The 27702-nt window shown below is 44.8% G+C and overlaps 1 protein-coding gene across 10 annotated transcripts; it reads right to left on the reverse strand.

Moving 5' to 3' along the window:
- Positions 1-578: 578 nt before the first annotated feature.
- On the reverse strand, positions 579-7281 carry LOC125514263 (transcription termination factor MTEF18, mitochondrial). Of its 10 annotated transcripts, none has more exons than XM_048679565.1 (7): positions 4847-7281; positions 3928-4090; positions 3795-3825; positions 3638-3699; positions 2352-3448; positions 2117-2220; positions 579-1424 (listed from the first exon to the last, which is right to left on the reverse strand). In XM_048679565.1, exon 1 carries the CDS (start codon positions 7207-7209, stop codon positions 5455-5457), a length of 1755 nt encoding a protein of 584 aa, XP_048535522.1. In that variant the 5' UTR covers positions 7210-7281; the 3' UTR covers positions 579-1424; positions 2117-2220; positions 2352-3448; positions 3638-3699; positions 3795-3825; positions 3928-4090; positions 4847-5454. The 10 variants fall into 10 exon arrangements, with proteins under 10 accessions (XP_048535522.1, XP_048535521.1, XP_048535520.1 ...); XM_048679564.1 differs by having other exon boundaries at positions 3912-4090; XM_048679563.1 differs by having other exon boundaries at positions 2352-3699.
- Between the last annotated feature and the right edge of the window lie 20421 nt (positions 7282-27702).

The raw sequence follows: 27702 nt of genomic DNA on the forward strand, positions 1-27702 counted from the left end.
GAGGGATCTGAGGGGATTTGGTTAATCCTTCTCTTCCATCCAATCCTCTCAATTCCCCACTAATCCCTCCCCTCTCATAAACTCCTTTATCTGGTTAAACCTCCTACAACAGTAGCAGCAAAGCAAGCGTCCAGTTCCATGGGTGTCTTGAGGGGTTTTCTGTACCACATGGATTGAGAGGGATTCGTGGGGAACGGAGAGGATCGGCCTGCTCAATCCCTAAGTGTCAAATGGGCTGACAAGAATTTCTAAGGATTTTGAACCCTGTGAGGATATTCTTCTCCAAACCTCCCCAAACCTCCTCCACCAAACAAGGCCTCAGGAATGGATGTAGCCCCAAGTGTGCTCGGTCCTATATCACACATCTCCAGTTTCATTTAGGAGAGTGGACAAGACTCAAGGGTACTTTGCATCTCATTATACCCAGATACAGAAATGTATTGCCCTGATGTATCCCTCTCAACTTTATTGTCTCCGAGGTCGGTGTTTTTTAAAGCTGTGGCACCAATTATCCTCCGATCCCATCCATCCTTGTACCCTGACGTTCCTGCAGAGACTGATGCTCAATTGCTCCCCCAGAAATACAATACTGCATACTTTTGATTTACTTGATTGTAGAACAATAGTGTGTGAACTAATTCTTCAATGCACTAGTACCACCAGTCAAATAGGCAATGTATAATCAAACTCCTCCATGTCGCCCAACTAAAATATATGCACCCCGCATCATCATACAAGTAGTAGGTCAAGCTTCAGCGCTAGGTGTTCTGGATCTCCACAAATTTAGCAAGGCTTTGCCACTGCGTTGGCACTTGTTCAGTTGGACAGATCATTCCAAGCCAAGCCATGGCATGACGCTGCTATCCCTGGCGACATCACAGATCAATGTCTCTTTGATGCTTGCACCAAACATACATCTCGGAATGAAAAGAAGACGAGCTTCTAGATCTCTAGATGGCTGCATGGCAAAGCCCCAATGGAGATTGTGCCTTCATTTTTTTTTAAAGCTGAGTCGCGGGAAGACGTTGCTGGTTTCAGAGGGCACCTGAACGGAGCATTGATGCAAGTTATGCACAGGGTCACCTTGCAACTCAGCTGCAAATCCACCATCTATGGATCGCCCTTCAGGAAGTTAAGCTCAGCCAACACAAGGATTCCATCTCATGGAAAACGACACAACCATACACCACACCCGGTGCAAATGGTGTCAGGGGCGATGGTCTTGTGGAAGAGGTCACCTTGGAGTTGAGGTGGTCCTTGAAGAGTAGCCAGGCGAAGACCTGCACCTTGATGGGGACACGGGTTGCCAAAATGAGATGGGTGCTAATGTCGTGGTTGGGCTGTCCGATGAGGAGATGGTAGGTGTTCTTGCTGGAGAACGGAAGCCCGTCGGCGGCGGCGGCGGCGGCATTGTGGTCGAAATCCTGCAACAAAGATAACACAACATCAAGCTCAGCAGAGGCAACCGCGGTAGTGCATATTCACTCATTTTGCTCCATATGTAGTCCATATTAATATCTCTAAAAAAGGCTTATATTTAGGAAGGAAGGGAGTAGTGCAACAACAAAGAAATATCAAAGACTACAAAGCTAAACTACAAAATATCCAATTCCACAAGCTCCTTCTGCTATTTGGTTTAGAATATATAAAAAAATAATACTCCATTGTCATTATGGAAAGTATACGTTCATCATATGTCACCAATATGTTATTTTGCATCCACTGAGACACACCAGTTTCACCAAACTTTCCGTGCAACGATGGTAGTAAAAGGTCTTCCAATTAACCTTTAGTAGCACAAGCAGCAAGCAGATCAACAGTCGATTGTTTTGCATCATGACAACCGCTGAACTGACAGTGTTCTTCGCAACAATTGCATCAGCCCGCAGAAGGTACAAATAAGAATTGTTTTGCATTTTTTTAGATAAAACATGAGTACTCCATTGTCATGGACAAATAAAACATGCAGTGCGTTGCAGATTTCCATAAAAGACCAGAAGAAATTCTATTATAGTGCACACAAGCGTAGAGCTTCCAATATATACGTTACTTGACTGAATACAACAGGTAATAGCATAAATCTGCAGTTAATCAAGAGAATGAGGCTATTACTGACCATGGACTTTCAAGTAGTAAACCCCGATTCTAGATCTTGCCAAATTACCAGTCCTAAAGGTCGAAGCGGGGACGTGAACACTGATCTCTTACAACAACTCTGGCCTGATATAGAGAAAACCACCGGTATCAATCACAATACAGAAGAAAGGAGCAAGGAAATCCATAAATAAATAAATATTAGAAGTGCTAGCCCATGTAGGCGCACTGGTTGTCAAAATTTAAATTGAACCCACCTAAGAATTCTTTCACACTCCTCATTTTGATAAGACCATGGCCTGAAACATAAATAGAAGAGCATTATTCATAAGGAAAATCCATCAAAGACAAATTGTCCTAAGATCTTCCAAATTTAGAGTAAAAGAAAGATTCTAGAAAAGCAAAGAGAGGCATCAATGCAGTGTCACTTATCAATGTTAGTAATTTATATAAATACAACTGTTTTTTTATTGCAATATTGCAGTTTTAATCTAAAAACAAATGAGCTCCTTTTCTTCATAGCTTCCTAATTTTCTGGTGCAGTTAGAAAAGGATCCTCTAACTCTGAATAATGGAAAAGGATCCTCTAAATCCTGGTCATGCAACAGTTAACTGTGACTGTAGCAGATGGAGTACATAGAAACTAATCATCGTACCTGGTGTCATGGAGTAAGTATGACCCGGTGAAAACTAATGACAGCCTAAGAAAGTGCACTCTTTAGCTTGAAAGGAGGAATTGCAAGGAAATATCGCCTTTTTTTGTCACCTGCAGGATGTTATTTTTTTGCAGCTCCTCCACCTTGGACTTTGTCTTGACTTCACATTCAGATAGCAGGGATTTGTAATGCTCAACCTGATGCAGGAATGTCTTCTTCTTTCTGCCTCATGTCACTTGGTTTTTGCTGTTACCGTTTCGTAAGCACCACCAAGGGAAGAAAACGGAAAGCATTTAAAATGGTAATAGTGATTTCTTCAGTTAAGAAATCAACTGCTCATTTGTTCGGTTACTTGCAGAGTAAGACCTAAGTGTGTATAGCTACTTTTACTCTCTGTACAAATTTTAGTGATTGTCAATCTGGATATTAGAAATGCAGGATAGCAAGAGAATATAAACATAAGTAATAGAAACAACACAATGAAAATATAGCAAGAGAAATTTCTACAGTTTTGGCTAAAAACTAAAAAAACGGGGCAGCCCGGAGCACTTAGCTGAGTAGCTCCCGCTTGCGCAGGGTCTGGCCACTTTGGGTCTTTTTTACACAGCCTTTCCCTACATTTATGCAAGAGGCTGTTTCCAGGACTCGAACCTGCAAGAGGCAACAGCTTTACCGCTGCGCCCATGCCCCCCTTCTGGCTAAAAAACCAAGGATTTAAAAATTAGATGGCAACAATGCAGCATAAATTGATTTAAACATTTCTCAAAACAATATATGGATTTATTACACATGCACGCATCAAGCTATCTTTTATCCAAATTATTTAGGATATTATTATTCAAAACTTAACAGAACATTCTGCCAAAAAAAGAGAGCAGGGAACACACATTTGTATCATCCAATAGATGTTGCACACTGCCATGGAACACCAGAGCGAACAGTACCAAGTCTACACGGAAAGTTTTCAACGATCACAATATGTATTTGAAAGGTAACCCTCACACCTATGGTTTCCGATTAAGCTTTATGAATATTGTAGATTACCTGCAATCACTCAAAGAGTGGATAGTGCAACCTACAGAATGGAACCATATAAGGTGTTAACAGATGTGTGGGATATGAAATAGAAAGGTACATACCGAACTAATTACGTAAACACACCTCTGCAGATAAATACCTATTTATACCTCCACTCGAATCTTTGGACCATAAGAAGTTTTTGTTCCTGGTATGCACCATATGGATCCAATCCAAGGTGCCATGAACTTGTATCAGAGAATACCATGTTTTCCCTTTTGACTCTATCTTGTATCATAGATAGATAACGATTGGCCATAATCCTAGAGCGGCAGAAGATACTTATGACTAATGATAGAAAGGTGTGAATGAATCAAAATAACAGGAGGTGCTAATGATTTTTTTAAAGCAGGAGGTGCTAGCTTAAAATGCAATCATGTAAAAATATCACTGATGTTAAACCTCACTTGACTCGGAGCTACTTCTGATTCTTTTTTGCATAACGTCATGCAACAATATTAGGTACAATCAATTAATAGCAATCAAGAACCACAACAGCACATTTGTGTATTGACAAAAGATTGCATCTCTTTCAACATCTAGCTATGCAGTTATTCAGATGTTATGCCAATGGATGTAGAAAAAGAAATCTTTTCATGTGCATTATTAAGCGAATGTCCTGCCACCACTAATTACCAGTCATGATGATCAGTGTGACTTAACTCTTCTACAATGGATTTCTGGACTGGGGTGTCCTGATCTAGAGTCAACATGTTTTCAGCAGTGATTAACCTGTTATGTTTCGCCAATGCAGTCCAGTTCTGATTAGATGGTACATGGTTACTGTGCCCTGCTCAAGACGGAGGCTGACCGACGTGAAGGAGCAGAGGAACGAGGCAGCAGCGGCGCCGGCCTACCACGGGGAGAGGAGGAAGGAGGAGAAGAATGGTGGTGGCGAAGCAATGGAAACGAGCGCGAAAGGAGGGGGCCCGAGCAGCGGGTAGGGTTTTCTACCACTGGTGGCTTGACTTTTATCTCACACAGTGCAAAAAATGGACGGCTGAGATCAGAGGGAGCACCAGATCTAACGGCCACAAATGCAATGGCCCTGAGAAGCCCCTTTATTCACCACCTATTAAGAAGAGAGATACAAATAAATCAAGGTTTTTTCCTGTCAGAAGGGAGCAATCTATGTTTAATATAGCATGTTCTTACCATTGCGTCACCAGAGAAGATACCATGGCTGAGTGATTAGCCCGAAAATTATCATCCACTTGGAAATTATACATGAGTTCAGCATGATGCAATGATATGAGGATGATGGTACGATCGATAACAAAAATGTTAATTATTATCAGTGATAGTCTTTCACATCGGATCAATACAGAATATCTTTCCTTGAAATACATATCCGCCAAACGGGGCGGAAATGTGACTAGTCTCAGAGCTACAATGTACAGCACAATTTTTGCAAAATTGAATTACATGGTTGGCTATTGAATTGATATATTCCATTTCATCCTACATCCAGTGTCTACAGCTAAAACACGCTGAGCAAAGAATTTTGCACAACGGGAAGATATAACAACTCAGAAGTACCTTCTGAGGGAAAGCATGCCACAATTGGAGATGACAATCCTCTGTACCTCCGGCTCTGATAATCATGCCAATATAATTCAATAGCTAATTATTCATTATCTGGATGCTGGGACTGTATATTCTTGAGGTAATATTCCATGTGTATTCTTGAAGAGAAGCACTCAAGCCACAGCTTCGGCGCTGCGGGATGCATATTGTAGAGGTTGGAAATGAACCTCTTCTCTGAGTTAGCAAGCACAGTTGCAGGCGCTAATGGTCTTTTAAAAAGACCATAACTTTGGAGCCACCGAAGCATTGCATACCTAGGCTTGACCCGGTTCTCCAAATCAAAGCACAGTAATGCTGGGAAGCAATCAAGATACTCCAAAGAGTATCCCAGATCCAGAGTCATGTAGTTCAACTTTTCATTGAGCATCTCCTTGCCCTGGTTCAGCACCTTTGGGAACACACTCACGATCCGACACAGCATCTTGTACTCCACCCCTCTTTCCAGGAGGTAGTCAAATCGCTCATTCAGCATTTCCCGAGTGCTGTGCAGAACAGGAAGTATGTGTGCGGTTTTTTTGTTCTCACCATACCCAATGCTCTTCAAGAACTCAAGCTTGGTGTCCACATGCTGTGCATTCATCTCCACCTTCACCTTAACCATTCTGTCTGAGAATGCTCTCTCCACCTCCATATCATAACTAGCATCCTCCAAGACGAAATCTGGTGATAAATACCGCAAGCTCTCACCGCCACCAGAAATCTTCTCCAGGAATCGATGACTCAGTCCCATTGCACGCAGCACACCAGGGAGGTTCTCCAATCTGTTCCTCCCAACCACATACGGGTGCTTCTTCACCGCCACATCAACCTCGTCATCTGCCAACCCAACTCTCCTCAGGTACTCTGGCACTGAGATCACCACATCATCAAAATCAAGATCCAAAACCCCAGGATTGCTCAGTAAGAAGCTCCCTGCCTCCTCCCCTGGCAGCCCCAGCCTCTTGAAGAATTTCAACCTCTCACCAATCCGCTCCTCCTTAAGCTCAAGAAAAACCCTCTGATTGCACCCAACAAGCCCCCCGATGCTCCCAACCTTCATCCCAGCATCGTAGAACATCTGCATCCTGCCGCACACTCGCAAGAACACATCAATGTCATTGCTAGCCCCCAAATCCGGACCCAATCCTCCATACGCCCTCATAAGATCATCGACAAGGGGGGCACTGCTGGAGAGATCGTTCTCAATAAGCAAGGGGAAAGAGAGGCAGGCAGCGATAATCGCAGCACGCGGCAGCGGACGGAGGCTTTCCTCGAGGGCGACAAGGCGGGCGGAGATGAGGTCGGGAGGGACTTGGAGGAGGACATTGGGGAATAGCAGGCCAAGACGGGACCACGGGAAGCCGAAATGCGCGAGCGCGGCAACGGTGGGGAGGAGGGACGGATGGTCGGTGAGGAACATGAGATCGGAATCGGTGGAAGGGGGCAAGCCGATGGACTCGAGGAAGAAGGGAAGCTCGTTGAGCGGATGGTAGGAGAGGTGGCGGCGGAGGAGGGAGGGGAGGTCGGAGGAGGGGAGCGTACTGGGCACGGCTGGGATGCCGGCGAGGAAGGTGTGGAGGGAGCACGGCGCAAGCGCAGTGATTGAGTCGGCGTGGGAGGAGGGGAGGCAGCGCGTTGAGATGAGGTAGTCGGAGACGGCGGTGCGCGCAGCGGGGACGGCGGCGCGGCGGAGTCGGTACGGAAGGTTCCGTAGCTTCGGGAACCCCGAAGACTCCGTGGAGAGGAAGCGGCGCAGCGCGGCGCGTAAGAGTGGCATGACGGCGCTGCGCCGGTGTGCTGTCCTGCTCCACGCCATTGCTCTCCTTGAGCCAGGGCCAGGGGATTTCGGCCCGAGGGGTTAGGGTTTGTCAGACTGTATGTACTGTACTGTCTAAGAGCATGCCTAACCGATCCCTGTAAAGCTTTACACGAGTAAAAATACAGTTTTTCCCTTCCAAACTGCACGCATTTTAGCTGGCCACCACACGCCACCGCCGACCCCTCATAGCAACCGTCGCGCTCCTTCACATCTCGATTCGGTTGCTTCTCATTATTGACGCCTAAATCGACGGATCTACGCCCATGGCCGGATTCGACGCACTCGATCCTCGGCGTTGTCGCGTCTTGAAGGGATTCGACGGGGACCGAACCGCGCAACCACCTCGACCGCTCTGTGCCGCCTCTCGGTATGTTCTTCTCCTCTCGGCGCTCGCATCTCAACCGTTGAGCGACTGCCGACACAGCCACGTACGCCCGTTAGCCGGGCTCAGCCCTAGCCCAGGAGCTCGTAGACGAGCCTCTACCAGTCATCAAGTGTGATCACCATTGGCAGCTGATGTTGCACCTCGTAGCGGGCATGCCCAAACACCCTAGATGGGTTTTCTACAAGTATGAAAGGACGAAGTGAGTGCCATTTTGTTAGATTGTTCTTCGGATTGGCCGCAATTTGAAACTCATTGTTTACTTAAAAATGTATGTAGAAAAGATGCAAGTTTTGCTACTAGGAAGGAAAGTACATTGATCTATTGATAGTGAGATGTTGGTGCATTGGTTGCTAGAGATGAGACTAAAGAGGACCAAATGTTCAAGTTTGAGGAGGCGGACAAGAAGAAGTGTGCAAGTTCGAGAAGCCAATAGAAAATATCAACTAGTAGAATCACTTAAGGAAGTGGTGTTTTTAGTGAAGTGCGTATTTTTTCTTATAATTTTCTTTGGATCGGTTTTTTCCATGAAAAGCTTGTGAAATATGTGACCAAGATGTCATTTAATAAAATAGTTGAGGAGTGAAGTTTAACTCGATGGTACAAACATATACAAATTTTGTGTTGAAATATTAGAGAGTTAACCTTCGGGGATTGGTTAAAAACCACACTTTTTTAGAGGAGCAAATATATCCTCTAAAGGGTAGGAGGTCGTTCGCTCCGGGGATCAGATAGCGGCCCTTTAAGGTTTCAAAAAATCTGCGGAGTAAAATTTAGGGAAGCAAAAGGTGATCCTTTGGGCACAAAAAAAATGTGCATCTCTAATAGTCACCCTAAATTTGGACACCACGTCTCCAACAGCAACATGAAAACAGCAGCTGCACTGCATATTTCTTCTTCAAATAGCAGTCGTACTACGTATTAATATCAAACTCATATAAATTTAATACAAATTAAATAGTGCAAACATGAAAAAAAAACATCAATCTACGACAACAAAATACTCACATAGTTCATCAATCCACAACATCAACTTTAACACAAAGTATTCATCAAACAATACAAGATAGTTCATCAATCTTGTTGCCCGTGCCATGTACATCACTCCTCCATGAGATATTTTTGATGATCTCCATGCGTATCGGGACATCTAATGTTATGGTACACCTCAAGAAAGTGTCAAACTCGGTCTTGCCTTCTACGCAGGTGCACCGTTTTTTCCATGAAGATCATAGAAGGTGTAATCAAATATTTCCCATGCTCATTCTCAATGGTCATGGTGTGCATGATCACACAAGTTGTGATGATGTACCAAAGGATCTCTTGATCCCAAAATTTAGTCCGTCACCTCCAACGGTACACCCCGGCTCCATGCCACTTCTCCTCCTCCGTCGTTCCACACCTCTCCTCCGACCGCGGCACAGGTACCATCTGCTCCTATAATAGTCACCATGCCCGACAACCGTTCGGTGAAATGCCCGTGCTATTTTTTTGTCTCTTCTTCTCTGAAGCAATTAATTCGGATATGGAGTACGTATACAAGCACAATGTTGAGTCGTCCAACGGCTAGTCCGACAAGGAGGACTACCGGATGAGATGGTGATGACGCAGGCAGTTCTTGCATACCCGAAGCGTGTGGAAGAGCATGTTCTCAATTTCAAGGGATTGATCAAGGGTTGTCGAGTGCTCAACCGCAATAGAGAGCATGGCCGTTTGACACTGATGGACGACTACTTTGCCCCCGGGGCCCTCTTCACTGACAATTTTCGCCGGCGCTTTCGGATGTGCAAAAATGTCTTTGATCATCTCTACCATGGAGTCTGGTCCTTTGATGACTACTTCATATTGAAGAAGGACGCTCTGGGAATGATTGGGTTCTCTGGTTACCAGAAGTGCACGGTTGTGGGAAGGGTTGTGTTTGGACCTCGGGTACCTGAGAGAACCAACTGTCGCAGACACCGAGAGGATCTTGGCAATCTCAAAAGCAAGAGGGTGGCCATGTTTGCTCGGATCTCTTAACTGCATGCATTGAAAATGAAAGAACTGCTCAAAAGCTTTACAAGGGCAATATTACGGTCATGTTAAGAAGCTCACTATTATTCTTGAAGCAGTTGCATCACATGATATTTGGATTTAGCATGGTTTTTTTAGCATGCCCGGGTCTCACAATGACATCAATGTGTTGTAGTGATCACCATTGTTTGCTAGGCGTCTGGGGAAAAGCTCCTCCTTGCCACTATACTACCAATGGGCATGAGTACAACATGGGCTACTATCTAGTTGACAGTATCTATCCTCCATGGGCTATCTTTGTCAACACCACCTCTAATTCAATTGACCACAAAAAGTCTCACTTTGCCCCAAAACAAGAAGCAGCTAGAAAGGATGTTGAGAGGACATTTGGAGTTCAGCACGCACGTTTTGCAGATGTTCGTAGACCTGCTAAACAATGGGATTAGGAGACCTTGTGTGGGGGTGATGACCTGTTGTGTGATCATGCAAAACATGATCATGGTGTTGGGGAACGTAGCAATAATTCAAAAAATTTCCTACGTGTCACCAAGATCAATCTATGGAGTCATCTAGCAACGAGGGAGGAGTGGATCTACATACCCTTGTAGATCACGCGTGGAAGCATTCAAGAGAACGGGGTTGATGGAGTCGTACTCGTCGTGATCCAAATCACCGATGATCCTAGCGCCGAACGGACGGCACCTTCGCGTTCAACACACGTACGGAGCAGCGACGTCTCCTCCTTCTTGATCCAGCAAGGGGGGAGGAGAGGTTGATGGAGATCCAACAACACGACGGCGTGGTGGTGGAAGTAGCGGGATTCCAACAGGGCTTCGCCAAGCGCTGCGGGAGGAGGAAGATGTGTCATGGGAGGGAGAGGGAGGCGCCAGGGCTTAGGTATGGTTGCCCTCCCTTCCCCCCACTATATATAGGGCCAAGGGAGAGGGGGAGGGTGCAGCCTTGCCCCTTCCTCCAAGGAAGGGTGCGGCCAAGGGGGGGAGGAGTCCATCCTCCCCAAGGCACCTCGGAGGTGCCTTCCCCCTTTAGGACTCTCCCCTCCTCTTGTCCCTTTGGCGCATGGGCCTCTAGAGGCTGGTGCCCTTGGCCCATGTAGGCCAAGGCGCACCCCCTACAGCCCATGTGGCCCCCGGGGCAGGTGGCCCCACCCGGTGGGCCCCCGGGACCCTTCCGGTGGTCCCGGTACAATACCGGTGACCCCGAAACTTGTCCCGATGGCCGAAATAGCACTTCCTATATATAATTCTTTACCTCCGGACCATTCCGGAACTCCTCGTGACGTCCGGGATCTCATCCGGGACTCCGAACAACTTTCGGGTTACCGCATACTAATATCTCTATAACCCTAGCGTCACCGAACCTTAAGTGTGTAGACCCTACGGGTTCGGGAGACATGCAGACATGACCGAGATGACTCTCCGGTCAATAACCAACAGCGGGATCTGGATACCCATGTTGGCTCCCACATGTTCCACGATGATCTCATCGGATGAACCACGATTTCAAGGACTTAATCAATCCCGTATACAATTCCCTTTGTCTAGCGGTACGATACTTGCCCGAGATTCGATCGTCGGTATCCCGATACCTTGTTCAATCTCGTTAGCGGCAAGTCTCTTTACTCGTTCCGTAACACATCATCCCGTGATCAACTCCTTGATCACATTGTGCACATTATGATGATGTCCTACCGAGTGGGCCCAGAGATACCTCTCCGTTTACACGGAGTGACAAATCCCAGTCTCGATTCGTGCCAACCCAACAGACACTTTCGGAGATACCCATAGTGTACCTTTATAGTCACCCAGTTACGTTGTGACGTTTGGCACACCCAAAGCACTCCTGCAGTATCCGGGAGTTGCACAATCTCATGGTCTAAGGAAATGATACTTGACATTAGAAAAGCTTTAGCATACGAACTACACGATCTAGTGCTGTGCTTAGGATTGGGTCTTGTCCATCACATCATTCTCCTAATGATGTGATCCCGTTATCAACGACATCCAATGTCCATGCTCAGGAAACCGTAACCATCTATTGATCAACGAGCTAGTCAACTAGAGGCTTACTAGGGACATGGTGTTGTCTATGTATCCACACATGTATCTGAGTTTCCTATCAATACAATTCTAGCATGGATAATAAATGATTATCATGAACAAGGAAATATAATAATAACTAATTTATTATTGCCTCTAGGGCATATTTCCAACAGTCTCCCACTTGCACTAGAGTCAATAATCTAGTTCACATCGTCATGTGATTAACACTCACAGGTCACATCGCCATGTGACCAACATCCAAAGAGTTTACTAGTGTCACTAAACTAGTTCACATCATCATGTGATTAAGACTCAATGAGTTCTGGGTTTGATCATGTTTTGCTTGTGAGAGAGGTTTTAGTCAACGGGTCTGCAACATTCAGATCCGTATGTACTTCGCAAATTTCTATGTCATCTTGTAGATGCAACTACTACGCTACATTTGGAGCTATTCCAAACAACTGTTCTACTATACGAATCCAGTTTACTACTCAGAATAATCTGGATTAGTGTCAAAGTTTGCATCGGCATAACCCTTTACGACGAACTCTTTTACCACCTCCATAATCGAGAAAATTCCTTAGTCCACTAGTTACTAAGGATAACTTTGACCGCTGTCTTGTGATCCATTCTTGGATCACTCTTGTACCCCTTGACTGACTCATGGCAAGGCACACTTCAGGTGCGGTACACAACATAGCATACTGTAGAGCCTATGTCTTAAGCATAGGGGACGACCTTCGTCCTTTCTCTCTATTCTGTCGTGGTTGAGCTTTAAGTCTTAACTTCATACCTTACAACTCAGGCAAGAACTCCTTCTTTGACTGATCCATCTTGAACACCTTCAAGATCATGTCAAGGTATGTGCTCATTTGAAAGTACCATTAAGCGTTTTGATCTATCCTTATAGATCTTGATGCTCAATGTTCAAGTAGCTTAATCCAGGCTTTCCATTGAAAACACTTTCCAAATAACCCTATATGCTTACCAGAAATTCTACATCATTTCTGATCCATAATATGTCAACAACATATACTCATCAGAAATTCTATAGTGCTCCCACTCACCTTTTTGGAAATACAAGTTTCTCATAAACTTTGTATAAACCCAAAATCTTTGATCATCTCATCAAAGCATACATTCCAACTCCGAGATGCTTACTCCAGTCCTTAGAAGGATTGCTAGAGCTTTGCATACTTATTAGCATCTTTCAGGATTGACAAAACCTTCCGGTTGTATCACATACAACCTTTCGTCGAGGAAACAATGTTTTGACATCCTATCTGCAAGATTTCATAAATAATGCAGTAATCGCTAATATAATTCCAACAGACTCTTAGCATCGCTACGAGTGAGAAAGTCTCACCGTAGTCAACTCCTTGAACTTGTCGGGAAACTTCTTAACGACAAGTCGAGCTTTCTTAATGGTGACATTTACCATCATTGTCCGTCTTCCTTTTAAAATCCATCTGTACTCAACAGCCTTACGACCATCGAGCTGTTCTGCCAAAGTCTACACTTTGTTTTCATACATGGATCCTTTCTCGGATTTTATGGCCTCGAGCCATTTATCGGAATCCGGGCCCACCATCGCTTCTCCATAGCTCGTAGGTTCATTGTTGTCTAGCAACATGACTTCCAAGATAGGATTACGTACCACTCTGAAGTAGTACGCATCCTTGTCATCCCACGAGGTTTGGTAGTGACTTGATCTGAAGTTTCATGATCACTATCATAAGCTTCCACTTCAATTGGTGTAGGTGCCACAGGAACAACTTCCTGTGCCCTGCCACACACTAGTTGAAGAGACAGTTCAATAACCTCATCAAGTCTCCACCACCCTCCCACTCAATTCTTTCAAGAGAAACTTTTCCTCGATAAAGGACCAGATTCTAGAAACAATCCCTTATTGCTTTCGAATCTGAGACAGGAGGTATACCCAACTGTTTTGGGTGTCCTATGAAGATGCATTTATCCGCTTTAGGTTCGAGCTTATCAGCCTGAAACTTTTTCACATAAGCGTCGCAGCCCCAAACTTTTAAGAAATGACAGCTTAGGTTTCTCTAAACCATAGTTCATATGGTGTCATCTCATCGGAATTACATGGTGCCCTATTTAAAGTGAATGTGGTTGTCTCTAATGCCTAACCCATAAACTATCGTGGTAATTCGATAAGAGACATCATGGTATGCATCATATCCAATAGGGTGCAGTTATGATGTTCGGACACACCATCATACTATGGTGTTCCAGGCTGTATCAGTTGTGAAACAATTTCCACAATGTCTTAATTCTGTGCCAAACTCGTAATTCAGATATTCATCTCTATGATCATATCATAGATATTTTATCCTCTTGTCACGACGATCTTTCAACTTCACCCTGAAATTACTTGAACATTTCAATAATTCAGACTCGTGATTCATCAAGTAAATATACTCAACATCTACTCAAATCATCTGTGAAGTAAGAACATAACGATATCCACTACATGCCTCAGCACTCATTGGACTACACACATCAAAATGTATTACTTCCAACAAGTTGCTTTCTAGTTCCATTTTACTGAAAACGAGGCTTTCAGTCATCTTGCCCATGTGGTATGATTTGCATGTCTCAAGTGATTCAAAATCAAGTGAGTCCAAACGCTCCATTTGCATGGAGTTTCTTCATGCATATACACCAATAGACATGGTTCGCATGCCTCAAACTTTTCAAAAACGAGTGAGCCCAAAGATCCATCAACATGGAGCTTCTTCATGCGTTTTATACCGATATGACTTAAGTGGCAGTGCCACAAGTAGGTGGTACTATCATTACTATCTTTTGGCATGAACATGTGTATCACTATGATCGAGATTCAATGAACCATTCATTTTAGGTGCAAGACCATTGAAGGTATTATTCAAATAAACAGAGTAACCGTTATTCTCCTTAAATGAATAACCGTATTGCGATAGACATAATCCAATCATGTCTATGCTCAACGCAAACACCAATCTCGATGGTAGAGGGAGCGTGCGATGCTTGATCATATCAACATTGGAAACACTTCCAACACATATCGTCAGCTCACCTTTAGCTAGTCTCCGTTTATTCCGTAGCCTTTTGTTTCGAGTTACTAACACTTAGCAACCGAACCGGTATCTAATACCCTGGTGCTACTAGGAGTACTAGTAAAGTACACATCAACACAATGTATATCCAATATACTTCTATCGACCTTGCCAGCCTTCTCATCTACCAAGTATCTAGGGTAATTCTGCTCCAGTGGCTGTTCCCCTTATTACAGAGGCACTTAGTCTCGGGTTTGGGTTCAACCTTGGGTTTCTTCACTAGAGCAGCAGCTGATTTTCCGTTTCATGAAGTATCCCTTCTTGCCCTTGCCCTTCTTGAAACTAGTGGTTTCACTAACCATCAACAACTGATGCTCCTTCTTGATTTCTACTTTCGTGGTGTCAAACATCGCGAATATCTCAAGGATCATCATATATGTCCCTGATATATTATAGTTCATCACGAAGCTCTAGCAGCTTGGTGGTAATGAGTTCGGAGAACCATCACTATTTCATCTGGAAGATCAACTCCCACTTGATTCAAGCGATTGTTGTACTCAGACAATCTGAGCACAAGTTCAACAATTGAGCTTTTCTCCCTTAGTTTGCAGGCTAAGAAAATCATCGGAGGTCTTATACCTCTTGACGTGGGCACGAGCCTGAAATCCCAATTTGAGCCCTCAAAACATCTCATATGTTTCGCGACGTTTCAAAAACGTCTTCGGTGCCTCAACTCTAAGCCGTTTAACTGAACTATCACGTAGTTATCAAAATGTGTATGTCAGATGTTCGCAACATCCACAGACGACGTTCGAGGTTCAGCACACTGAGCGGTGCATTAAGGACATAAGCCTTCTATGAAGCAATGAGGACAATCCTCAGTTTACGAACCTAGTCCGCATAATTGCTACTATCAACTTTCAACTAAATTTTCTCTAGGAACATATCTAAACAGTAGAACTGAAGCGCGAGCTACGACATAATTTGCGAAGACCTTTTGACTATGTTCAGGATAATTAAGTTCATCTTATGAACTCCCACTCAGATAGACATCCCTCTAGTCATCTAAGTGATTACATGATCCGAGTCAACTAGGCCGTGTCCGATCATCACGTGAGACGGACTAGTCAACATCGGTGAACATCTTCATGTTGATCGTATCTTCTATACGACTCATGCTCGACCTTTCGGTCTTCTGTGTTCCGAGGCCATGTCTGTACACATGCTAGGCTTGTCAAGTCAACCTAAGTGTTTTGCGTGTGTAAATCTGTCTTACACCCGTTGTATGTGAATGTAAGAATCTATCACACCCGATCATCACGTGGTGCTTCGAAACTACAAACTTTTAGCAACGGTGCACAGTTAGGGGGAACACTTTCTTGAAATTTTAATGAGGGATCATCTTATTTACTACCGTCATTCTAAGCAAATAAGATGTATAAACATGATAAACATCACATGCAATCAAATAGTGACATGATATGGCCAATATCATATTGCTCCTTTTGATCTCCATCTTCGGGGCTCCATGATCATCATCGTCACCGGCATGACACCATGATCTCCATCATCGTGTCTTCATGAAGTTGTCTCATCAACTATTACTTCTACTACTACAGCTAACGGTTAGCAATAAAGTAAAGTAATTACATGACGTTTATGTTGACACGCAGGTCATAAATAAATTAAGACAACTCCTATGGCTCCTGCCGGTTGTCATACTCATCGACATGCAAGTCGTGATTCCTATTACAAGAACATGATCAATCTCATACATCACATATATCATTCATCACATCCTTTTGGCCATATCACATCACATAGCATACCCTGCAAAAACAAGTTAGACGTCCTCTAATTGTTGTTTGCATGTTTTACGTGGCTGCTATGGGTTTCTAGCAAGAACGTTTCTTACCTACGCAAAGACCACAACGTGATATGCCAATTTCTATTTACCCTTCATAAGGACCCTTTTCATCGAATCCGATCCGACTAAAGTGGGAGAGACAGACACCCGCTAGCCACCTTATGCAACTAGTGCATGTCAGTCGGTGGAACCAGTCTCACGTAAGAGTACGTGTAAGGTCGGTCCGGGCCGCTTCATCCCACGATGCCACCGAATCAAGATAAGACTAGTAACGGCAAGCATATTGAACAAAATCAACGCCCACAACTACTTTGTGTTCTACTCGTGCATAGAAACTACGCATAGACCTAGCTCATGATGCCACTGTTGGGGAACGTAGGAATAATTCAAAAAATTTCCTACGTGTCACCAAGATCAATCTATGGAGTCATCTAGCAACGAGGGAGGAGTGGATCTACATACCCTTGTAGATCGCGCGCGGAAGCATTCAAGAGAACGAGGTTGATGGAGTCGTACTCGTCGTGATCCAAATCACCGATGATCCTAGCGCCGAACGGACGGCACCTCCGCATTCAACACACGTACGGAGCAGCGACGTATCCTCCTTCTTGATCCAGCAAGGGGGGAGGAGAGGTTGATGGAGATCCAACAACACGACGGCGTGGTGGTGGAAGTAGCGGGATTCCAACAGGGCTTCGCCAAGCGCTGCGGGAGGAGGAAGATGTGTCATGGGAGGGAGAGGGAGGCGCCAGGGCTTAGGTATGGTTGCCCTCCCTTCCCCCCACTATATATAGGGCCAAGGGAGAGGGGGAGGGCGCAGCCTTTCCCCTTCCTCCAAGGAAGGGTGCGGCCAAAGGGGGGAGGAGTCCATCCTCCCCAAGGCACCTCGGAGGTGCCTTCCCCCTTTAGGACTCTCCCCTCCTCTTGTCCCTTTGGCGCATGGGCCTCTAGGGGCTGGTTCCCTTGGCCCATGTAGGCCAAGGCGCACCCCCTACAGCCCATGTGCCCCCCCGGGGCAGGTGGCCCCACCCGGTGGGCCCCCGGGACCCTTCCGGTGGTCCCGGTACAATACCGGTGACCCCGAAACTTGTCCCGATGGCCGAAATAGCACTTCCTATATATAATTCTTTACCTCCGGACCATTTCGGAACTCCTCGTGACGTCCGGGATCTCATATGGGACTCCGAACAACTTTCGGGTTACCGCATACTAATATCTCTATAACCCTAGCGTCACCGAACCTTAAGTGTGTAGACCCTACGGGTTCGGGAGACATGCAGACATGACTGAGATGACTCTCCGGTCAATAACCAACAGCGGGATCTGGATACCCATGTTGGCTCCCACATGTTCCACGATGATCTCATCGGATGAACCACGATGTCAAGGACTTAATCAATCCCGTATACAATTCCCTTTGTCTAGCGGTACGATACTTGCCCGAGATTCGATCGTCGGTATCCCGATACCTTGTTCAATCTCGTTACCGGCAAGTCTCTTTACTCGTTCCGTAACACATCATCCCGTGATCAACTCCTTGATCACATTGTGCACATTATGATGATGTCCTACCGAGTGGGCCCAGAGATACCTCTCCGTTTACACGGAGTGACAAATCCCAGTCTCGATTCGTGCCAACCCAACAGACACTTTCGGAGATACCCATAGTGTACCTTTATAGTCACCCAGTTACGTTGTGACGTTTGGCACACCCAAAGCACTCCTACAGTATCCAGGAGTTGCACAATCTCATGGTCTAAGGAAATGATACTTGACATTAGAAAAGCTTTAGCATACGAACTACACGATCTAGTGCTATGCTTAGGATTGGGTCTTGTCCATCACATGATGTGATCCCGTTATCAACGACATCCAATGTCCATGGTCAGGAAACCGTAACCATCTATTGATCAACGAGCTAGTCAACTAGAGGCTTACTAGGGACATGGTGTTGTCTATGTATCCACACATGTATCTGAGTTTCCTATCAATACAATTCTAGCATGGATAATAAATGATTATCATGAACAAGGAAATATAATAATAACTAATTTATTATTGCCTCTAGGGCATATTTCCAACACATGGAGGATGAGGGGATGTTGCCGCGGGTCTTGAATTTGAGAACATGGGTGATCCACATTTGAAGAGTTTGTTCAAATGCATCAACAAATTCGGCATCAGGCAACTCACGAGAAACTGAAGCAAGATCTGATTGAGTATCCGTGGGTGGTTAAAGGGGACAACAATGTTGGAGTATAATATTTGAATTTTTTGAATTAGAACTATTTGATGCATTTGAACATTTAAACTTTTCTAGACTATATATGCGGCTATTTGAGTGTGCAGGCTGAAATGTTTTTGGATGGCCGGATCCCGCATCCATGCCCGCGGACTAGTCCCTCCGGTCCATGGACGGATACGGTGTCCGTTATGCGGGGCAACGTTGAAGTTGCCCTTATATACAGATGGGTAAATTTTGTCTCATACCTTTAGAGCATCTACATTCAAGTACCCCAAACTTTCATCAAACGCCTGGGCAGATGGCCCGGTCAGTGACCGGCCAGAAAAACCTGACCCAAACGGACGCCTCAAATGCCCGGGCTGACCGGCATCCCTCATATCCAACCCAGAAATGTAGGGCGGATATGAGGCGCCTTGGCGAGTCCGCCACATCGGACCCGACAACCCTACCCCACCATAAATCACACCAAATCCACCCCCTCGACCTATCGGAACCATTTTCTCTCCCCTCTCTTTCTTCCTCCTCTGCGACGGACGTCTCACAACTTCGCCGCCACCCTTCCTCCGCAGCCATTCCGACCCTCTGCACCATCAGGGCCGGTACAATAGTCCTCTCTCCTATGCTCGCCGCCGGGGACGTCGTTGCCGGCTCGGACGCCACCGCGGTACATCCGACAACTCTCAGGCCACCCCTTGCTCTCTATGTGTTTGACACATTGTCTGGCCCATGTTTTATGATCTGTTTGTAGGGAAAACAATGAATCCAGTTTCTTCGTCGGACCAGGAGTATGGATCGACGGAGCTTGATCAGATGATTCAAGATGAGTTCTTCGATTCGACAAAGAAGTGGACATGATCATGCTCATGAGCATGTAAGAGGAAATGGTACGGTAGGTGGATCATATTCTCGACTTCAAGGGCTCAATCGAAGAAAGAAGAGTGGTCAATCGGGATAGGGTGTTAGGAGCACGTCTACTACACAGGGACTACTTTGCTCCGAACCCAACTTTCTTAGATGATCCATGGTTTCATCGCCGTTTTCGCATGCAGAAACCATTGTTTTTGCGCATTATGGAGGGAGTGGAGGCACAAGATGACTACTTCAAGCTCCCAAGGGATTGTTGTGACCAACTTCCTTTCGATGCTAAGCAGAAATGCACGACTACTCTGAGAAGGCTTGAACTTGGTACCGCTGTAGATGCCGCTGGTGAGATGACCGGATGTGGGAGAATACATGCCTGAAGACTACTATCAAGTTTGCTCACGTCATGGTGCAGGTGTCTGGGGCAGAGTATCTGAGAGAACCAAATGTTCGTGACATAGAAAAGTTGTTGGCTATTGGAGAGGCTAGAGGGTTTTCAGGAATGTCCGGATCAATTGATTGCATGCATTGCCAATGGAAGAACTGCCCCAAAGGTTTGCAGGGAATGTATCAAGGTCACACCAAAGAGGCCACTATCATACTGGAAGCAGTGGCGTCATATGACTTATGGATTTGACATGCTTTCTTTGGAATGCCGGGTTCTCATAACGACATCAATGCGCTTCAACGATCTCCCGTGTTCAGGAGGCTTTGCAATGGGGAATCATCGTCGTGCAACTACACTGTCAACAGTCTTGACAATAACATGGGATACTACCTTGCCAATGGCATCTATCCTCAGTGGGGGGCGTTTGTGAAGACCATATCTGAACCACACGACAACAACAAAACCACGTTGCTGAAGGAAATATGCCCTAGAGGCAATAAAAAGTTGTTATTTATATTTCCTTATATCATGATAAATGTTTATTATTCATGATAGAATTGTATTAACTGGAAACTTAGTACATGTGTGAATACATAGACAAACAGAGTGTCCCTAGTATGCCTCTACTTGACTGTCTCATTAATAAAAGATGGTTAAGTTTCCTAGCCATGGACATGTGTTGTCATTTGATGAACGAGATCACATCATTAGAGAATGATGTGATGGACAAGACCCATCCGTTAGCTTAGCACTATGATCGTTTAGTTTATTTCTATTGCTTTCTCCATAACTTATACATGTTCCTATGACTATGAGATTATGCAACTCCCGAATACCGGAGGAACACTTAGTGTGCTATAAAACGTCAGAACATAACTGGGTGGTTATAAAGATGCTCTACAGGTGTCTCCGATGGTGTTTTTTGAGTTGGCATAGATCGAGATTAGGATTTGTCACTCCGATTGTCGGAGAGGTATCTCTGGGCCCTCTCGGTAATGCACATCACTATAAGCCTTGCAAGCAATGTGACTAATGAGTTAGTTATGGAATGTTGCATTACAGAATGAGTAAAGAGACTTGCTGGTAACGATATTGAACTAGGTATGATGATACCGACGATTGAATCTCGGCAAGTAACATACCGATGACAAAGGGAACAACGTATGTTTTTATGCGGTTTGACCGATAAAGATCTTCGTAGAATATGTAGGAACCAATATGAGCATCCGGGTTCCGCTATTGGTTATTGATCGAAGATGAGTCTCGGTCATGTCTACATAGTTCTCGACCCCGTAGGGTCCGCACACTTAACGTTCGATGACGATCGATATTATGAGTTTATGTGTTTTGATGTACCGAAGGTAGTTCAAAGTCCCGGATGTGATCACGGACATGATGAGGAGTCTCGAAATGGTCGAGACATGAAGATTGATATATTGGAAGGTTATATTTGGACACCGGAATGGTTTCGGATGAGTTCAGGCATATACCGGAGTACCGGGGGTTACCGGAACCCCCCGGGGGTTTAATGGGCCTACATGGGCTTTAGTGGAAGAGAGAGGAGGCGGCCAAGAGGTGGGGGCACCCCCCAAGCCCAATCCGAAGTGGGAGGGGGGTCGGCCCCCTTTTCCTTCTTCTCCTCTCCCCCTTCCTTCCCCTCCTATTAGGACTAGGAAAGGGGGGAAACCTACTCCTAGTAGGAGTAGGAATCCCCCCTTGGGGGCGCACCATGAGGCCAGCCGCCCCCCTCCTCCCCTCCTTTATATACGGGGGAAGGGGGCACCCCATAGACACACAAGTTGACAATTGTTTTAGCCGTGTGCGGTGCCCTCCTCCACAGATACACACCTCGGTCATATCGTCGTAGTGCTTAGGCGAAGCCCTGCACCGGTAACTTCATCATCACCGTCAACACGTCGTCGTGCCGACGAAACTCTCCCTCGGCCTCAACTGGATCAAGAGTACGAGGGACGTCACCGAGCTAAACATGTGCAGATCGCGGAGGTGCCATGCGTTCGGTACTTGATCAGTTGGATCGCGAAGACGTTTGAATACATCAACCGTGTTACTAAACGCTTACGCTTTCGGTCTATGAGGGTACGTAGACACACTCTCCCCTCTTGCTACTATGCATATCCTAGATAGATCTTGCATGATCGTAGGAAAATTTTGAAATACTGCGCTCCCCAATAGTGGCATCCGAGCCAGGTCTATGCGTAGATGTTATATGCACAAGTAGAACACAAAGAGTTGTGGGCGATAATAGTCATACTGCTTACCAGCATGTCATACTTTCATTCGGCGGTATTGTTGGATGAAGCGGCCCAGACTGACATTACATGACCGCGTTCATGAGACTGGTTCTACCGACGTGCTTTGCACACAAGTGGCTAGTGGGTGTCTATTTCTCCAGCTTTAGTTGAATCGAGTGTGACTACGCCCGGTCCTTGTTGAAGGTTAGAACAACACACTTGACGAAAAATCATTGTGGTTTTTGATGCATAGGTAAGAACGGTTCTTGCTAAGCCCGTAGCAGCCACGTAAAACTTGCAACAACAAAGTAGAGGACGTCTAACTTGTTTTTGCAGGGCATGTTGTGATGTGATATGGTCAAGACGTGATGAGATATAAATTGTTGTATGGGATGATCATGTTTTGTTAAAGTTATCAGCAACTGGCAGGAGCCTTATGGTTGTCTCTTTATTGCATAAGATGCAAGCACCATATAATTGCTTTATTTTATCGCTATGCGATAGCAATAATTGCAAAATCAATAGTTGGCGAGACAACCATGTGACGACACGTTGATAGAGATCAAGATGATGGAGATCATGGTGTGATGCCGGTGACGATGGAGATCATGACGGTACTTTGGAGATGGAGATCAAAGGCACAAGATGATGATGGCCATATCATGTCACATATTTTGATCGCATGTGATGTTTATCTTTTATGCATCTTATTTTGCTTAGTATGACGGTAGCATTATGAGATGATCCCTTACTAAAATTTCAAGGTAAGTGTTCTCCCTGTGTATGCACCGTTGCGACAGTTCTTCGTGCTGAGACACCACGTGATGATTGGGTGTGATAAGCTCTACGTTCACATATAAAGGGTACAAGCCAGTTTTGCACAAGTAGAATACTCAGGTTAAACTTGACGAGCCTAGCATATGCAGATATGGCCTCGGAACACTGAGTCCGAATGGTCAAGCGTGAATCATATAGTAGATATGATCAACATAGTGATGTTCACCATTGAAAACTTCTCCATCTCACGTGATGATCGGACATGGTTTAGTTGATATGGATTACGTGATCATTTAGATGACTAGAGGGATGTCTATCTAAGTGGGAGTTCTTAAGTAATATGATTAATTGAACTTAAATTTATCATGAACTTAGTCCTGATAGTATTTGCATATCTATGTTGTAGATCAATTGCTCGCGTATAGCTTTCCCATTTTATTTATGATATGTTCCTAGAGAAAAACTATGTTGAAAGATGTTAGTAGCAATGATGCAGACTAGCTCCATGATCTGAGGATTATCCTCATTGATGCACAGAAGAATTATGTCCTTGATGCACTGCTAGGTAACGTAGCTTTTGCAGGAGCAGATGCAGACGTTATGAACGTTTGACAAGCTCGGTATGATGACTACTTGATAGTTTAGTGCGCCATACTTTACGGCTTAGAACCGGGACTTCAAAAATGTTTTGAACGCCACAGAGCATATGAGATGTTCCAAGAGCTGAAATTGGTGTCTCAGACTCATGCCTGTGTTAAGAGGTATGAGACCTCTGACAAGTACTTTGCCTACAAGATGAAGGAGAATAGCTCAGCTAGTGAGCATGTGCTTAGAATGTCTGAGTACTACAATCACTTGAATCAAGTGGGAGTTAATCTTCCAGATAAGATAGTGATTGACAAAGTTCTCTGGTCACTATCACCAAGTTACTAGAACTTCGTGATGAACTATAATATGCAAGGGATAACGGAAACGATTCCCAATCTCTCCGCGATGCTGAAATTGGCGAAGGTAGAAATCAAGAAAAAGCATCAAGTGTTGATGGTTGACAAGACCACTAGTTTCAAGTAAAATGGCAAGGGAAAGAAAGGGAACTTCAAGAAGAATGGCAAGCAAATTGCCACTCCCGTGAGAAGCCCAAAGCTAGACCTAAGCCTGAAACTGAGTGCTTCTACTGGAAAGGGAATGGTCACTTGAAGCGGAACTACCCCAAATACTTGGCGGATAAGAAGGATGGCAAAGTGAACAAAAGTATATTTGATATACATGTTACTGATGTGTACTTTACTAGTGTTCATAGTAACCCCAGGGTATTTGATACCGGTTCAGTTACTAAGATTAGTAACTCGAAACAGGAGTTGCAAAATGAACAGAGACTAGTTAAGGGCAAGGTGACGATGTGTGTTGGAAATGATTCCAAGGTTGATAAGATCACCATCGCACACTCCTTTTATCTTCGGGATTAGTGTTGAACCTAAAATAAACGTTATTTGGTGTTTGCGTTGAGCATGAATATGATTGGATCATGTTTATTGCAATAGGGTTATTCATTTAAGTCAAAGAATAATTGTTGTTCTGTTTACATGAATAAAACCTTCTATGGTCATACACTTAATATAAATGGTTTATTGAATATCGATCGTAGTGATACACATATTCATAATATTGATGCCAAAAGATGCAAAGTTGATAATGATAGTGCAACATACTTGTGACACTGCTGCTTAGGTCATATTGGTGTAAAGCGCATGAAGAAACTCCATGCGGATGGACTTTTGGAATCACTTGATTATGAATCATTTGATGATTGCGAACCATGCCTCATGGGCAAGATGACTAAGACTCCGTTCTCCGGAACAATGGAGCGAGCCACTGACTTATTGGAAATAATACATACCGATGTGTGCGGTCCGATGAGTGTTGAGGCTCGCGGCAGGTATCGTTATTTTTTGTCCTTCACAGATGATTTGAGCAGATATGAGTATATCTACATAATGAAACATAAGTCTGAAACATTTGAAAAGTTCAAAGAATTTTAGAGTGAAGTGGAGAATCATCGTAACAAGAAAATAAAGTTTCTATGATCTGATCGTGGAGACGAAATATTTGAGTTACGAGTTTGACCTTCAGTTGAAACAATGTCAAATAGTTTCACAACTCACACCACCTGGAACACCACAGCGTAATGGTGTGTCCAAACGTCATAAACCGTACTGTATTAGATATGGTGCGATCTATGATGTCTCTTACCGATTTACCACTATCGTTTTGGGGTTATGCATTAGAGACAGCTACATTCACGTTAAATAGGGCACCATCTAAATCCGTTGAGACGACACCGTATAAACTATGGTTTGGCAAGAAACCAAAGATGTCGTTTCTTAAAGTTTGAGGTTGCGATGCATATGTGAAAAACTTGTTGGGGAACGTAGTAATTTCAAAAAAAATCCTACGCACACACAAGATCATGGTGATGCATAGCAACGAGAGGGGAGAGTGTTGTCTATGTACCCTCGTAGACCGTAAGCGGAAGCGTTATGACAACGCGGTTGATGTAGTCGTATGTCTTCATGATCGACCGATCCTAGTACCGAAGGTACGGCACCTCCGTGATCTGCACACGTTCGGCTCGGTGACGTCCCATGAACTCACGATCTAGCAGAGTGTCGAGGGAGAGCTTCGTCAGCACGACGACGTGATGACGATGATGATGATGCTACCAGAACAGGGCTTCGCCTAAGCACCTCTACGATATGACCGAGGTGGATTACGGTGGAGTGGGGCACCGCACACGGCTGGAAAACAACCACCTTGTGTGTCCTAGGGTGCCCCCTGCCCCCGTATATAAAGGAGCAAGGGGGGGCCCTAGTGGTGTGCCAAGGGAGGAGGAATCCTCCTCCTAGTAGGAGTAGGATTCCTCCTTCCCTAGTCGTACTAGGAGGAGAAGGGGAAGGAAGGAAGCAAGGGAGAGGAAGAGGAGAAGGAAAGGGGGGCGCCCCCTCCCTAGTCCAATTCGAACTCCCTATAGGGAGGGGGCGCGGTTGCCCCTTGTGGGCTGCCTCCCCTCTTCCCTATGGCCCAAAAAGGCCCAACCCCCCCCCGGGGGGGGGGGGGGTTCCGGTAACCCTCCGGCACTCCGGTTTTCTCCGAAATCACCCGGAACACTTCCGGTGTCTGAATATAGCCATCCAATATATCAATCTTTATGTCTCGACCATTTCGAGACTCCTCGTCATGTCCGTGATCATATCCGGGACTCCAAACTACCTTAGGTACATCAAAACACATAAACTCGTAATACCGATCATCACCGAATGTTAAGCCTGCGGACCCTGCGGGTTCGAGAACTATGTAGACATGACCAAGACACGTCTCCGATCAATAACCAATAGCGGAACCTGGATGTTCATATTGGATCCCACATATTCTACGAAGATCTTTATTGGTCAAACCGCATAACGATATACGTTGTTCCCTTTATTATCGGTGTGTTACTTGCCCGAGATTCGATCGTCGGTATCTCAATACCTAGTTCAATCTCGTTACCGACAAGTCTCTTTACTCGTTCCGTAATGCATCAACCCGCAACTAACTCATTAGTCACATTGCTTGCAAGGCTTATAGTGATGTGCATTGCCGAGAGGGCCCAGAGATACCTCTCCGATACTCGGAGTGACAAATCCTAATCTCGATCTATGCCAAGTCAACAAACACCATCGAAGACACCTGTAGAGCATCTTTATAGTCACCCAGTTACGTTGTGATGTTTGATAGCACACTAAGTGTTCCTCCGGTATTCGGGAGTTGCATGATCTCATAGTCATAGGAACATGTATAAGTTATGGAGAAAGTAATAGCAACAAACTAAACGATCATCGTGCTAAGCTAACGGATCAAGTCAATCACATCATTCTCTAATGATGTGATCCCGTTAATCAACTGACAACTCATTTCTATGGTTAGGAAACATAACCATCATTGATTCAACGAGCTAGTCAAGTAGAGGCATACTAGTGACACTTTGTTTGTCTATGTATTCACACATGTACTAAGTTTGTGGTTAATACAATTCTAGCATGAATAATAAACATTTATCATGATATAAGGAAATATAAATAATAACTTTATTATTGCCTCTAGGGCATATTTCCTTCAGTCTCCCACTTGCACTAAAGTCAATAATCTAGATTACATTGTAATGATTCTAACACCCATGGAGTCTTGGTGCTGATCATGTTTTGCTCGTGAGAGAGGCTTAGTCAACGGGTCTGCAACATTCAGATCCGTATGTATCTTGCAAATATCTATGTCTCCCTCCATGACTTGATTGCGGATGGAATTGAAGCGTCTCTTGATGTGCTTAGTTCTTTTGTGAAATCTGGATTCCTTTGCCAAGGCAGTTGCACCAGTATTGTCACAAAAGATTTTCATTGGAGCCGGTGCACTAGGTATGACACCTAGATCGGATATGAACTCCTTCGTCCAGACTCCTTCATTTGCTGCTTCCGAAGCAGCTATGTACTCCGCTTCACACTGATACATCTCCAACGTATCTATAATTTTTTATTGTTCCATGCTATTATATTATC

Source organism: Triticum urartu, chromosome 6 (genome assembly GCF_003073215.2).
Source record: "Triticum urartu cultivar G1812 chromosome 6, Tu2.1, whole genome shotgun sequence".
Taxonomy (NCBI): Eukaryota; Viridiplantae; Streptophyta; class Magnoliopsida; order Poales; family Poaceae; genus Triticum; species Triticum urartu.